General features: G+C 41.0%; 1 protein-coding gene across 1 annotated transcript; it reads right to left on the reverse strand.

Annotated features, from left to right (window-relative positions):
- Nucleotides 1–8,629: 8,629 nt before the first annotated feature.
- On the reverse strand, nt 8,630–12,205 carry MYCN (MYCN proto-oncogene, bHLH transcription factor). The gene is made up of 2 exons (XM_065401781.1): nt 11,428–12,205; nt 8,630–9,222 (listed from the first exon to the last, which is right to left on the reverse strand). The coding sequence occupies exons 1-2, from the start codon at nt 12,203–12,205 to the stop codon at nt 8,630–8,632; spliced, it is 1,371 nt and encodes a 456-aa protein (XP_065257853.1).
- Between the last annotated feature and the right edge of the window lie 733 nt (nt 12,206–12,938).

The following is a 12,938-nucleotide window of genomic DNA, read 5'->3' on the forward strand; positions in this document are numbered from 1 at the left end:
TTTTTTGCTTGGGGCAGCAAAAATGGTAGAGCCAGTCCTGCTCAGGGGTTTAGGCAGGAGATAGGCATCCAGCCACCTAGAGTGAGGAACCAGTGTGCATGTTCAGAGACAGAAATTTAGGCTCCATGGGAACTTTCACCCAGTTCTGGTCTCTCTGGTGAACAGGGAGAAGATGGGGGAAGGTCTCAGTCGGTCTCTCTCACCCAGGGATGGTCCTTGGAGATGGAGAAAAAGTGGTGATAGAAGCTCTCAGCAACTGGCCAGAGAAAGGGCAGTGGCTCCTCACGTGGCGCTGCCCCATAGGACTTCCCAGACCCTGCTTCCCAGGACTCTGGACCACTATCTCCTCATGCTGCCTCCTCTTCTGCTTCTGGGCCTGGTCCAGAAGCAGAAATGGTGGCTCAGCAAGGACATTCATGTGAATTTGTAGTAGCATCTATGGCCAAGGGGAAGGGGACTGAGCCACCTGCACTCCCCCTTGTTGTGCCCCTGCCTAACTCCCTTAGACTCTTTTATCTAGTCTACAGAACTACATGTTCCCATGATTGTTATCCTCATCCTCAGCACCCCAATTCCTCTGCTCTTTTGTTACACTCACCTGTTGTGAGCTACCTGAGTTAGATTGTAAAATAAAGGATTGGGACTGTCCCATGCAATCTGTATGGTACCTGAACAACGTACTGACAACTTTGTAATACACATTAATAATTTTTTCTTCAGAAAGAATCCTAGAAAACAAGATAGATGTAACTAGAAAGCAAATGTAACATAACATTTCAAGGAGATTTTAAGATGGAGCATAGGACTTAGCGTGAAAGAGAACATCTACATGCTTTACAATTGTTCATTAGTCTTCTTGGTTGTAAAGGAAATCTCTTCACACATCAATGCTCAAAGTTATCTGAGCTCCTCCAATATTAACTACAAGACATTCACTACTATACCTTTGTTATACTAAAAAAACTATGGCCATGCCTAAATATAACAGCTCGTCTTTTGTGCAAGCAAAAGTTACTCATTGAGTAAATAAAATTTCATGCTGTGTTATACATGTACAAAATGATTTGTTCCAGAAACTTTAGATGTACTAGTATGAGCACTTATTTTCCACCATTCCTGAACTCCTTACCTTTTTTCTGTTGGTGTGTGAATCACATTTGGAGCATTTGAATACTAAACTAATCACTATTTTGTAGATCTAGGAAGCGAAATGAAGACAATAGCTATTTACCTATTTTACTCAATTGCAAATAGAAAGACTATATCAAAGAAATTAATTATATGCTCCCATTCCAATAAAGTTGCAACCACTGTTTTATTCTTACAAAGCATCTGCAAAGATCTGTGAGACAGACCATTTTAATACTGAGCCAAACCAATGAACTGTGGAGTTTTCTTGAAGTTACCACTTTGACTCCAATATTGAAAGCTCCGTCGACACTGGAGCAACTACCAAGTTGGAGGGATCCAGTTATCACAAGGAAGTCACCTAACATACTTAAACTATAGCTTTTTCTTGCAGGGTAGACTGTAATGAATCATCTTTTAACTATGGTTAACAGTGTTGTATCCCTGCTGAAGTCCCAGGGTGACATACCGTCTGGAACAGAATAAAAGCATGATTCACTCCTGTCTATACTGCAAAACAAAACTGCTTTTTATGAGTTGTTATTATTAGATGAAATTACTGTAAAGTGGGTGAAAAACCAAAGTCAAAGAGTAGTTGGCAATGGTTCGCTGTCAAACTGGGAGGACATATAGAGTGGGGTCCTGCTGGGGTCTGTCCTAGGTCCAATACTATTCCATTCATGGTTTGGAAAATGGAGTGAAGAGTATGCTTATAAAATTTGTGGCTGACACCAAGCTGAAAGAGGTTGCTAGCACTTTGGAAGACAGGGTTAGAATTCAAAATGACCTTGATAAATTGAATAATTGGTTTCAAATCATCAAGAAGAAATTCAGTAAAGACAAGTGCAAAGTACTACACTTAGGAAGGAAACACCAAATGCCAAGTACAAAATGGGGAATAACTGGCTAGGTGGTAGTACTGCTGAAAAGGATCTGTGAGTTATAGTTGTCCACAATTTGAATATAAGCCAACAATGTGACGCAGTTACAAAAAAGGCTAATATCATTCTGGGTTGTATGAATAGGAGTGCCGTACGTAAGACTGGGAGGTACTCTACTTGACACTGGTGAGCCCTCAGTAGGAATACTGTGTCCAGTTTTGGGCACCACACTTTAAGAATGATGTGAACAAATGGGAGGGTGTCCAGAGGACAGCAGAAAAAATGATAAAAGATTTAGAAAACCTGACTTATGAAGAAAGGTTAAAAAACTGGGTAGGTTTAGTCTTGAGATGGAGGGGAGACATGATAATAATCTTCCAATATGTTAATGGCTGTTATAAGAGGACGGTGATCCGTTGTTCTCTATGTCCAGTGAAGGTAACACAAGAAGTAGTGCGCCGAATCTGCAGCATGGGAGATTTAGGTTAGATATTAAGAAAAAACTTTCTCATTATAAAGAGAGTTAAGTACTGGAATAGGTTACTAAAGAAGGTTGTGGAATCCTGCCCTTGGAGGTTTTTAAGAACAGGTTGGACAAACACCAGTCAAGGATATACATGGTCCTGCCACAGAAAAAGAGGCTGAACTTGATGGTCTCTCAAGGTCCCTTGCAGCCCTATGATGACAGTAGCATTACCTAATCTAGCCTCTGTACAGACACGTAACAAAGATGACAGTCCCTCCCCCCCCGGAGAGCTTACAATCTAAATGTCAGACAGAAAACAACAAATGGACAAAACAGGGGGATATCAATCCAATTTTACCCTAAAAATAAAAGCCTGTTCACCACTTGCCTAACCAATGGTAGATAGTCAAGATTTGTAGGCATCACAGCAGAGATAGGGTCTCCCAAGATGGTAGCTGTACAAAAATTGAACTTGATATTTCAGAGAGGTGATCTCTGTAATTCAGTGGTAATTCTAGTGGGTAATAAACATCTGGGGTTCAAATAATAATCACATTTTGTTTAATATGTGTGTATGGTTTACATTTCTGTTATTTAGGATAGTCACACTGCAATCACATGTACAAGAAACTACAGCCATATGGTATGGGATTCTTAAAATCTAATTTTCGGAAACACTGAGCACCCACAGTTCTCCTTGCAATCAAGACTTACTTCACAAGGGTGCTGTGAGGCTACAAATACATAAACTGTTTTCTGATCCTCAGATTAAAGAAATGCAAAGCATTATTTTCATTAAAAAGTCCTGAATATAGATTTGTAAAGACCACAATAAACAATGTAAAATCAAAGAGAAGCAAATTCACACAAAAACATAATGTTTAAACAACTTTAATCTTCTGATTTAAACCAGTAACAAACCAGGCAATTCAGACTTAAAGCTGATATCATTTATAAGTAATTTCATTGTGTCTATGTTCATCAGCACATATAATGCAAACAGTGCCCTGCGTGAATTATACATGTAATGAAAACTCAAGCAATTTCTGCCATGACTTGGTGATAAGTTGCTATAATAGCAGCTTGGGGTCCAGGAAATGTACTTTCACATGCATTATTAGCAACAGGTGACATAGTGATAATGATACAATTAACGCATTTCACCTCTTTAAGCTCTCCCAAAGGTGAATTTTTGCTTACACTGCTTTATGGAGGACCATTTCATTTTGGTTGTTTGAAGTTCCATGTGTTTTAATGGTATTTTTAACAAAATAAGCAGAAAATCAGGGGCTGGGGAGTGTCCTTTGGGGGACATTTTAACTCAGGTATTACATACTAGGGAGAAATCCATTTTGTTCAGTCAGCAGCAATGGTACATCTGTGTTCTATAAACAAGAACATAGGGATTGGCATAGTAGATCAGACCAGTGGTCCATGTAGTTCAGCATCCTTTCTCTGATTGGCCAGATTGACTTCAAAATAAGCATTTATGGGATAGCTTGCCCATAGAGAAAGTTATCTTAACCCCCATAATAGTTAGGGACAAGTTCTGCATTAAATGCAGTCCTGTGGTAGACCCGAGGGCAGAATTTGGCCCTTCCACTGGAATTTGTCAAGCAGTTCAACAGACCTGATCATTTGTAGCCGCTCCTCCAGAGATGGTGTGGTCTGTCATGAAAATATAACATGCATATCATTAACAGAATAGGATGGAGTGTCTCTATATAGTATTTGAATGAGTACTTAGGAACTCTAAACTCTGTAGATTGGCATGAAAGAGTAGTTTCTCTGTTGTCTACATCTGCATAAGGATCTTCATGAAACTATTGTTAAATAAAACATTTATTTTCTAAATCTGTCTTTGCCTTTTACCCCAAGCCCTCCTCAAGAAACCAAACAAAATAAAACCCCACCAACATAGGGCCATATCATAACTTTTCATGTTTTCATTTAAATAACAAAGTTTGTATGCAAGAAAGCATCTGAAATAAACCAACTTCCATTTCATTTTGACTTAAAAGTCCTCAAAACTTAGATTTTCAAATGTTATAAGAACAAACTCAAAACCTGTCCTTGCCAAATTGCCACCTATTGCAATTTTGAAAGCCAGCTTGTGAACCCCTAAAAGTTATTTAAAAGAAAACTCCAAAGAAGGGTAGTGGTAGTGCTCTGTAGAGGACTATTGATTAACCATGCTGGGCCAGATGTTTAATTAAATGGAAATAGGATCGGGCCCCCATTCTTCCAAAAAGGACACTTAAAAATGGGCTTTTGTACTGAATCTTTAAACAAACACTTTACATCTTAGTTTTACACTCATCTTCATCCCTATTCTCTCAGATGCCACAGCAATGAGCATGATATATAAACAGAATAGATGGCAATTGTTTCTGATAAATAATGGAAATATTTCTGTATATTGCATATCCAATAAATGGGCACTGCCACTTCCATCAGTGATTCATGGCTGTCCATATTATGGCTTGTAAGCATGTATGACAGCATATGCAAACAATGACAGTTATAATAATACAGGGAGATATACTTATCTCATAGAACTGGAAGGGACCCTGAAAGGTTATTGAGTCTAGCCCCCTGCCTTCACTAGGAGAACCAAGTACTGATTTTGCCCAAGATCCCTAAGAGGCCCCCTCATGGATTGAACTCATAACCCTGGGTTTAGCAGACCAAAGCTCAAACCACTAAGCTATCCCTTTCCCCCCCTCAAATAACAGGGTTAGAAGGGACCTCAGGAGGTCATTTAGTCCAACCCCCTGCTCAAAAAGCAGGACCAATTCCCCATACAGATTTTTACCCCAATCTCTAAATGGCCCCCTCAAGGATTAAACTCACAACCCTGGGTTTAGCAGGCCAATACTCAAATCACTGAGCTATCCCTCCCCACGTGGTTGTAATGTGGTTTTTACATCCATATTCAGTGTGATTACACATTAATGTTAAGAAGCTGTGCTAGTGGAAATGGGGAAAGCAATAGGCTGGATGGATGAAAAAATTCCCTTCCCCCATGGAAATGAAACCCATGCTACTTATGACTGTTCACAAACAGTGCTTCAGAACAACATTCTAACAGGAGTTGCTAGTAGAACTGGCTTGAGAATGGTTTTCAAACTAGTTGTAGCTAGCTAGCATAGTTAAGTGCTCCAGCATGGACAAGACTGTAGTTGTCTATGCAAAATACTTTTTTGTCTTCAGACTTTTTTTTTAGTACCATCATTTTGTGTTGCTGGAATGGTTGTGATTTAGTAAACTGACGTAGGGGAAAGATCCCCGTTGAGTTCAATGGGCTTTGGATCAAGCCCTAAATCAGAACCAACTGAAGTAGCGTGCATGGGAGAATCATTTCTCATTTACCTCTTTACTTATTTCTGACCAACCAATCTTGAATGTTATTTTCAAGAACTAATGAAGCATTAAAATAGAAGCTGCAGTTCAGAACTGGCTTCTTGAAAGAAATTGTAACACTTAAAATGGAACTATTACATTTAATGAAGTGACATTTATTCCCCCAGCTTTTGATCCTTTGATCAGGGCCTGATCCAGCTTCCCCAGCCCACAAAACTCCCCTCACTTCACTGAGAATTTTATTTATGGAATAAACTCTTGAATCACATCTAAACTGACAATTTTGAATTAACATACAGGCCAGATCCTCAGATGGTGTAAGTTGGTGCAGACTTGGTTGAAGCCAATGGAGCTATACCAGTGTATACCAGATGAGGCTCTGGCCCCTATACATTTACTGGATTATACATAAGTAGTTCCAACCCCTTAAGTCCTTACTTAAGCAAAACTCCCACTGCCTTTGATAAAGAGTTTAGTTGAGTGTGGAAGTCCTTAGTCTCCATGCAGCTGCAGAATAAGGGGGTGTGTGTGGAGCTCTTGCCCAGCGATACATAGGCTTGGAAGGGTTCGAGTTTTACGGGCAAATATGGGGACAGGTTGATTTCACTGACAAAAAATATTTCCATCTATAATAATCAAATGTCTAGATAGGCAAAGTAAGAAAAATGCTGGTTTAGAGCTTCTTAGAGTTTGATTTAAGGATATTTACTTTGTATATTTTGACATGTGATGTTGACAATTTGTGTTTTAATGGTTATAAACCATTAACTTTTAAAACGAATCTCAACGTCGGCTGTCTTTAAATAATTATTGTCTGACCCTCTTCTTCTTGTCTCATCCCTCCCCATAACTTCCTGCACCTATGAAAATTTAAGTTAGTAAAAATAAAAAAGTGCTTACAAATAAACATCGGTATTACCTGTCGAAATTATTTAAAAAAAAAAAATTGAATTCTGCAAAGCCTACTGATACAACAGCTCTTGGGACCACTACACCCTCCTTAGGAATGGTTACAGTCCAGTGATCAAGTGCATTTCACAGACTCACTGGCCCTGCCCCTGTCCAACCCACAAAATGCCCTTCCTTCTCCTGAGGTAAAAGCAACCTGCCAATCTTGATTCTGCAGCATACACACTGCTTGGCTTCTGTTCTTGCCCCCCAGGCTTCAGAAATGGCATTTCTGCAGCATTACAAGCCTGCTATGGCAGTGCTGGGACACAACACAGCTCAGTGCTAAGCACTGCAAGACTGCTCCCTAAGCGGAAGTGGGATTTTTAATTGATCTTTGAGCATTGTTAATAGATACTTTGGCATTTAGACAAAATACAAACCACAGACCAGCACAAATTTTGCCTCTCCTAACAAACGGTGGCCAACCTTTGGGGTATGGCTTTTCATACAATAAGAAAGAAGGAACAGAATTAGAGAGTAAGGCTCAGATCCCAAGATCCTGGTTCACTACACAGACACTTCTCTTTCCTCCCTATGGCAGTTCATTCCACTGATATTCTGCTCTCACCATATGCCTCAGCCACTGAAAGCCAGATCACCAGCTGGTGGAAAACAGCATTGCATCCTAGCCCTGAGAGTGCTGTGCATTCAGTGACTGATCCAAAGTCTACTGAAGTCAATGGGGGTCTTCAATGGGCTAAGGCCCATAGTGAGCTCACGATATTAAAGAAGAGATCTGAGATGTGTATTGACACAAGTACATTATAATTGTTCCCATTACAATTACTTTGTTACCAGAAATTTGCTGGTAATTTCCTGGCTTCTCACCCCTCCTGAAGGGTAAGCTCTACCCTGTGATAGTAAGTGCAGGGAGGGCTGGAATCATGTCTTTATGTCTCATGGGCACCATTCAACTTACAATAAAAGAGGATAACTACGTTTATAAATAAATAGTGAAGAGCACATCATTTAATTGCTATTTATTTTCATAAACATGAGGTATTTCAAAGTGCTATAAGACGCAGCACTAAATGTACATCGTTGGAAGAAATTAAACACAGAACTTTGCAGTTACCCAGTTCTATGCACCAAACATTAACAAATACATTAACTGGAAGAAACAGGCTAGGAAAAGGCATATATAGTAAATTTCTTTACAAAAGTTTTCTTAGTTCAAAAAAGTGATAAAGTAATATCTACTCAAAACTTTCACAACTCATTTTCATACGAAAATATAAGTATCAAATTTAGTTATGTATCAGCATCATACTAAAGTATACAGGCAGTGTAAGAATTAGTACAGTACATAACAGAGATTAACAATATATTTGTATACAAAAACATGCTCCTCAAACATTGAGGTATTACAGTACTTAGGTATGAACTTCCAGTCAAATACTGGTAGCAAGAGCCACCTCTCATAACCCAAGACATGTACAAAAGGCAAGTGTGTAGATGGTATTTACAGAAAATTCCCACAGAGGTACAAATGGTAACCCCTAAAGTAACATCTGTTAGAACATAAGCACCATTAAAAATTAGGAATGAACATTTTTAAACTCAACTAGGTGTCATCAGCAGCTCCAAAGGCTCACAACTTTTAAAGAACATCTATAGTTCTTAAGAAAAAATACAAGGGCCGTCATTGTTTGGCAGTCTGTTGAACTCCTTGCAAGAACATCCATGTGCTCTGTACCCGGATAACATAGATTGTTAACTACTTGAGGGACTGGATTGAAAGTAAAACCAACATTCTTAACGTCAAAAAACACAATTTTTTTTTTTAAAGAATCAAAAATGTGCAAAGTGGCAGTGACTGTCCAGGTCAGACAAAAAAGGTTTAGCAAGTCCGTGTGTGTTCTATTTTCTTTAGCAACTGCTGTCGTCTGGCTTGCAATTTTTCCTTTTCTAGCAATAACTTGTGTTCCTCTGCCTGAAGGGAATGGACATAATCAGTGGCTTTTTTCAAGATGACCACTTTTGCAGCTTTCTCATTTTTAACCAGTTCAGGTACATGGTCCCTTAACGTGAGGAAACTAGATCGCAGGTCGTTACGCCGCTGACGTTCCAGAATATTGTGGTTGCGTCGACGTTCACTATCTTCTGAATCTGAGTTTCGAGGACTTGAACTCTTAGACTTTGGTTGGATCATGGGTTTTATTGGACGGGGCACCTCATTTTTTAGCTTCTTCTGCGGCGGGGCATCTTCGCTTTCCATGTATGGAGAAGGGGCAGCGTAATTATGCTGCTGGTGAATCGGGGCACAACGCTTTAGAATCAGTTCATTCTGCTGCATTCTCACCGATGCCAAGGTGGCATTTTTAGGACGCACAGTAATAGTAAGAGTAGTAACAGCCTTGTTGGAGGAAGAGCGCCTCTTCTCCACTGTCACTACATCAATTTCTTCCTCTTCATCCTCTTCCTCGTCATCATCTTTAGAAATACAAAATGTAAAATAAAGAAAGTAAGTTGTTCTCTCCAAAAAATATTCACACAGGACCTTGAAATTTAAAAACTAGTAACATATCTGTGTGAATTCTCAGGACAAACAGCAACCCATAAGTATTTAAGTGTTCAAAATATGCACAAATATGAGGATAAAAATAGGGTGCATATACTAACTATCTGCAGATAGATGGAGCTAGATAAATATATACACACCATGCATACACTCAGATCTGGACACAATAAGTGGGTATCTCTGCTAAATTAAAATTATAACCCTAAGAACAGATAGTTTTCTGCACTTTTAAGCTGTACAATAGGAGAATCCATAAAGGTGCAACCCAAATAAACACACTAGAGGAAACCGTATTTGAGAAAATGCCCTAATTTATACTTTAACCAACAAACTGGAGTACAGAACATACATGTATGTGAGCACACACACCCACAATCACAACACCTCCCTTGCTTGATCAAAAAGGAGCCGGAAAACTAAACAATTGCTGGATTTGTTCTGATGCAGAATGTGAAGCTGTTCCAGTCTGAGAGTCCCTTTAAGCCAATGTTTTGGTTTACTGCCAAGAAGACAGCTGTTGGGAGGAAGTGCTTCCTCACAGAAAGCTGTCAAGGCACAGACATTAAAGGGACAGTGAGCCTTTTGAAACAGGAGGCTTATCATCAAGTTTATGATGATGGTCATATGGATCTACTCATTTACATGAGAGAAACTGTGTTTACAACTGAACTGGGCTTCTCTGCAACTACAGATGGGTTTTTTTTACATGAGAGGAATTTTTTGCATCTAAATTTTCCTCTGCCTGTCTTAATCCAAAGACCCAAAATCAAACATTTCCCCGCTAAATTATTAGACTGCCTAGCCATTTCAAAACCATGTACAAGGCAGGATGATTTTATACTAAAAACACTTTTACCATATGGTCAATGCACTATTTACACAATACATTCTGCATAAGCTGCATTTTATTTGGCCACATGAATGAATTTTGAGATTAACCACCCGGTACACTTTGGCATGGGAGAAGATTAAAAAAACCCACTCAAAGTTCATCCAGCATCTGTTAAGTATAAACATGCCCAGGATAGGATGCCCTTTAGTTATATACCACTGTCTGCTTTACCATCAGCTGCCTGCCAAAGGGTCTCCTTCAAGGAATCCTTTCCAAAAGGTAATGTCCTAGGACAAGCATGCTGCCACCTACTGGCAAATCCATATACCAGTTAGAAATGGAAGGGAGTAAAACACACACACACACACTTGGACAGCTACGGGTTTTGTTCTTGATTATGTTTTTATCAATAAAGAAAAGCAAATGAGAGTGGTCTGGGATTTTTCAAGCTTCTCCTCTTCCAGACTAACTTTAGTGGCACCATTCATCTATCTGACGTCTTCTGAATCTGATGGTGGTGGACTCTCTCCTAGCCTCCCCTCTCTTCAACAGCAGGGGTTCCCATGTCCTAAGGGCTCAACCACTGTCATGTTTTACACTGAACTGATTGTGCAATATTTGTTCTTCCCCAGCTCCACCCCCCACGTTTCAGCTGCCCTTACTTACCCCTCCTCTCTCTCTCTGCCCAAGCGCTTCAAGGCAGGGGGCTTCCTCAAGCACTAAGGCATATGGCCACCAACTTTCCCCCAATCTTTTTTTTATTGACTCACTGAGATGCAAGAAACAAAGAAAGGGGGCATGACCTGGGATCACGGATTTATTTTCTTTGGTCTCCTGACCACATGGGTGCAGAGACGGGGGTGGGGAAAGGGAAGACTGAGCTTAATTTTGATTACAGGAAGGAAAGTGTGAAGAGAGAAAGAGAGAGAAAGACAACCCCTTCTTTTTTTCTCACTGCCAATAGCCTAAGGCAGCCTTACAAAATGTTCATGATAATGTACCAGCCAGGCACAACGTTACTCACCCACCTTACCAAGATGATGATAAAAAACAACTAATGCTAGTTTACTTGACCAGAAACTAACATTCACCCTAAGTGAACTGAATTTTGCAAGGCTGCCCCAATGAATTCACTCTTTTTGTTTATACCTTTGGTTAGGGGAGATGCATCATAAAGGTGATGCTGCCCATAAAGCTGCATTTGAGGGTGGAGCAACCATGCACACACAATACCTCTGGGGATATGTACACAGGCTAACAAATCTGTGATGAGTGGAGTATTTACCCGAGTCACTGAGAGTATCATCTCCTGAGCTGCTGTTTGCTCTGGTAGCACTTGTATGGCAGCTGCTGCGCTGGGTGGCAGTTGCTGCCCCCTGTGCGATCCCACTGCTCCCACTAATGTTCACCCGGATGCCAGCCATTCCCCCTGTTGCTGGGGCTTGGGCTGCTGCCACTGGCTCCCTCTTGTTGATGGGGAAGGGGAACACCACTGCAGGATCCACACACTCTGACACAGAGTTGTTGAGCTCTGCTTGGCTGTTGGTGCCCCCAGGGCTGGCAGTGGTGGTGGATGCACCAGCTGTTCCTGGTGCCACTGCTGCTCCCACTTTGCCCTGCAGTTTCTCACTCACTGCCCTCTCCAGCTTCTCACGGGCAGAAAAGCCACTCCACATACAATCCTGGATGATGATGGAGTTGAGGTTGTTGTTCTCCCCAAAGCCTGTCTCCAATAAGTCTCCTCCATCCGTGCTTCCCCAAAGGTCGGCCTCAGAGGGCAGCAGCAGCAGTTCAGATGCCCAGTCCAGAGGATCACGGGTTTGGAATCCCCCTAGAGCCACCCCTCCCCATAGCAGTGGGGCCCCTCCCGGGGGGTTCTCCTGAAGTCCTGCCCGGCTGGGAGACAGAGGAGGGGTAGGCAGCAGTTCAAACTTTTTCCAGATGTCCTCCCCTGGGGGAGCAGAGTCCGGACCGCACAAATAGAAATCATCTTCATCTGGATAGAAGCAGGGCTGCAAAGAGTCAAACTCGAGGTCTGGGTTTTTACTGACCATCCCTGGCATTATTGGGTTCCTTTTACTGATTCCTTGGTAGGGCTGTTATTTAGAGGGAGGTTTGAGTGTGTTTCCACTGAGAGAGAGAGAGAGACACTTCTCCCAACACCTGAAAGAAAATAAAAAATAAAAAATAAGCAACTAGTTAAAACAGGAGGAAAGACATGAATTGTTCATACAACAGTCTTCCTACCAATTAAAAAAAAGTAAAGCCCATAATCATTAAAAAGCCTAAGGAATGCAGGGAGCACTGTGCAAATTTGGAGAAATACATTTCACTCCCTTAATGCTGCTTAAACCACTCAGACAAAACAAACAACAAAAAACAGTCTATGCACACACATGCAAAGTTTTCTGTTTTAACCCTATGCTCTGTAAGAAAACAAAACACGCCAGAAAGGTACAGGAGAGATGCAAAGGGGTGTCTGTGCAGCTTCACACATTGCAAGCTCTTCAAACTGCTTCAAAGAACCAAACACAGAGTAACCCAACCAATACACTGTACACATATGCAAAGCTTGATACCTTAATCGCTCCAGAAAGCCCTTTTAATATGTCAACAAAAGTAGTGGAAGTTCCCCCCTTTTTGTCATCTGCAGACCGGTGCAAAGGGGACAGAAGAGGATGCAAAAGGGGCAGAGGAGAGGCGGCTCGGTGCAACTTTACAACTTGCCAGTTCATTCACTCAAAGCTACTCAGAGAAACCCGCACACAACACACGGGCGGGGGGGGGGGGGGGGGG

This window comes from Emys orbicularis, chromosome 3 (assembly GCF_028017835.1).
Source record: "Emys orbicularis isolate rEmyOrb1 chromosome 3, rEmyOrb1.hap1, whole genome shotgun sequence".
In the NCBI taxonomy this organism is placed as follows: domain Eukaryota; kingdom Metazoa; phylum Chordata; order Testudines; family Emydidae; genus Emys; species Emys orbicularis.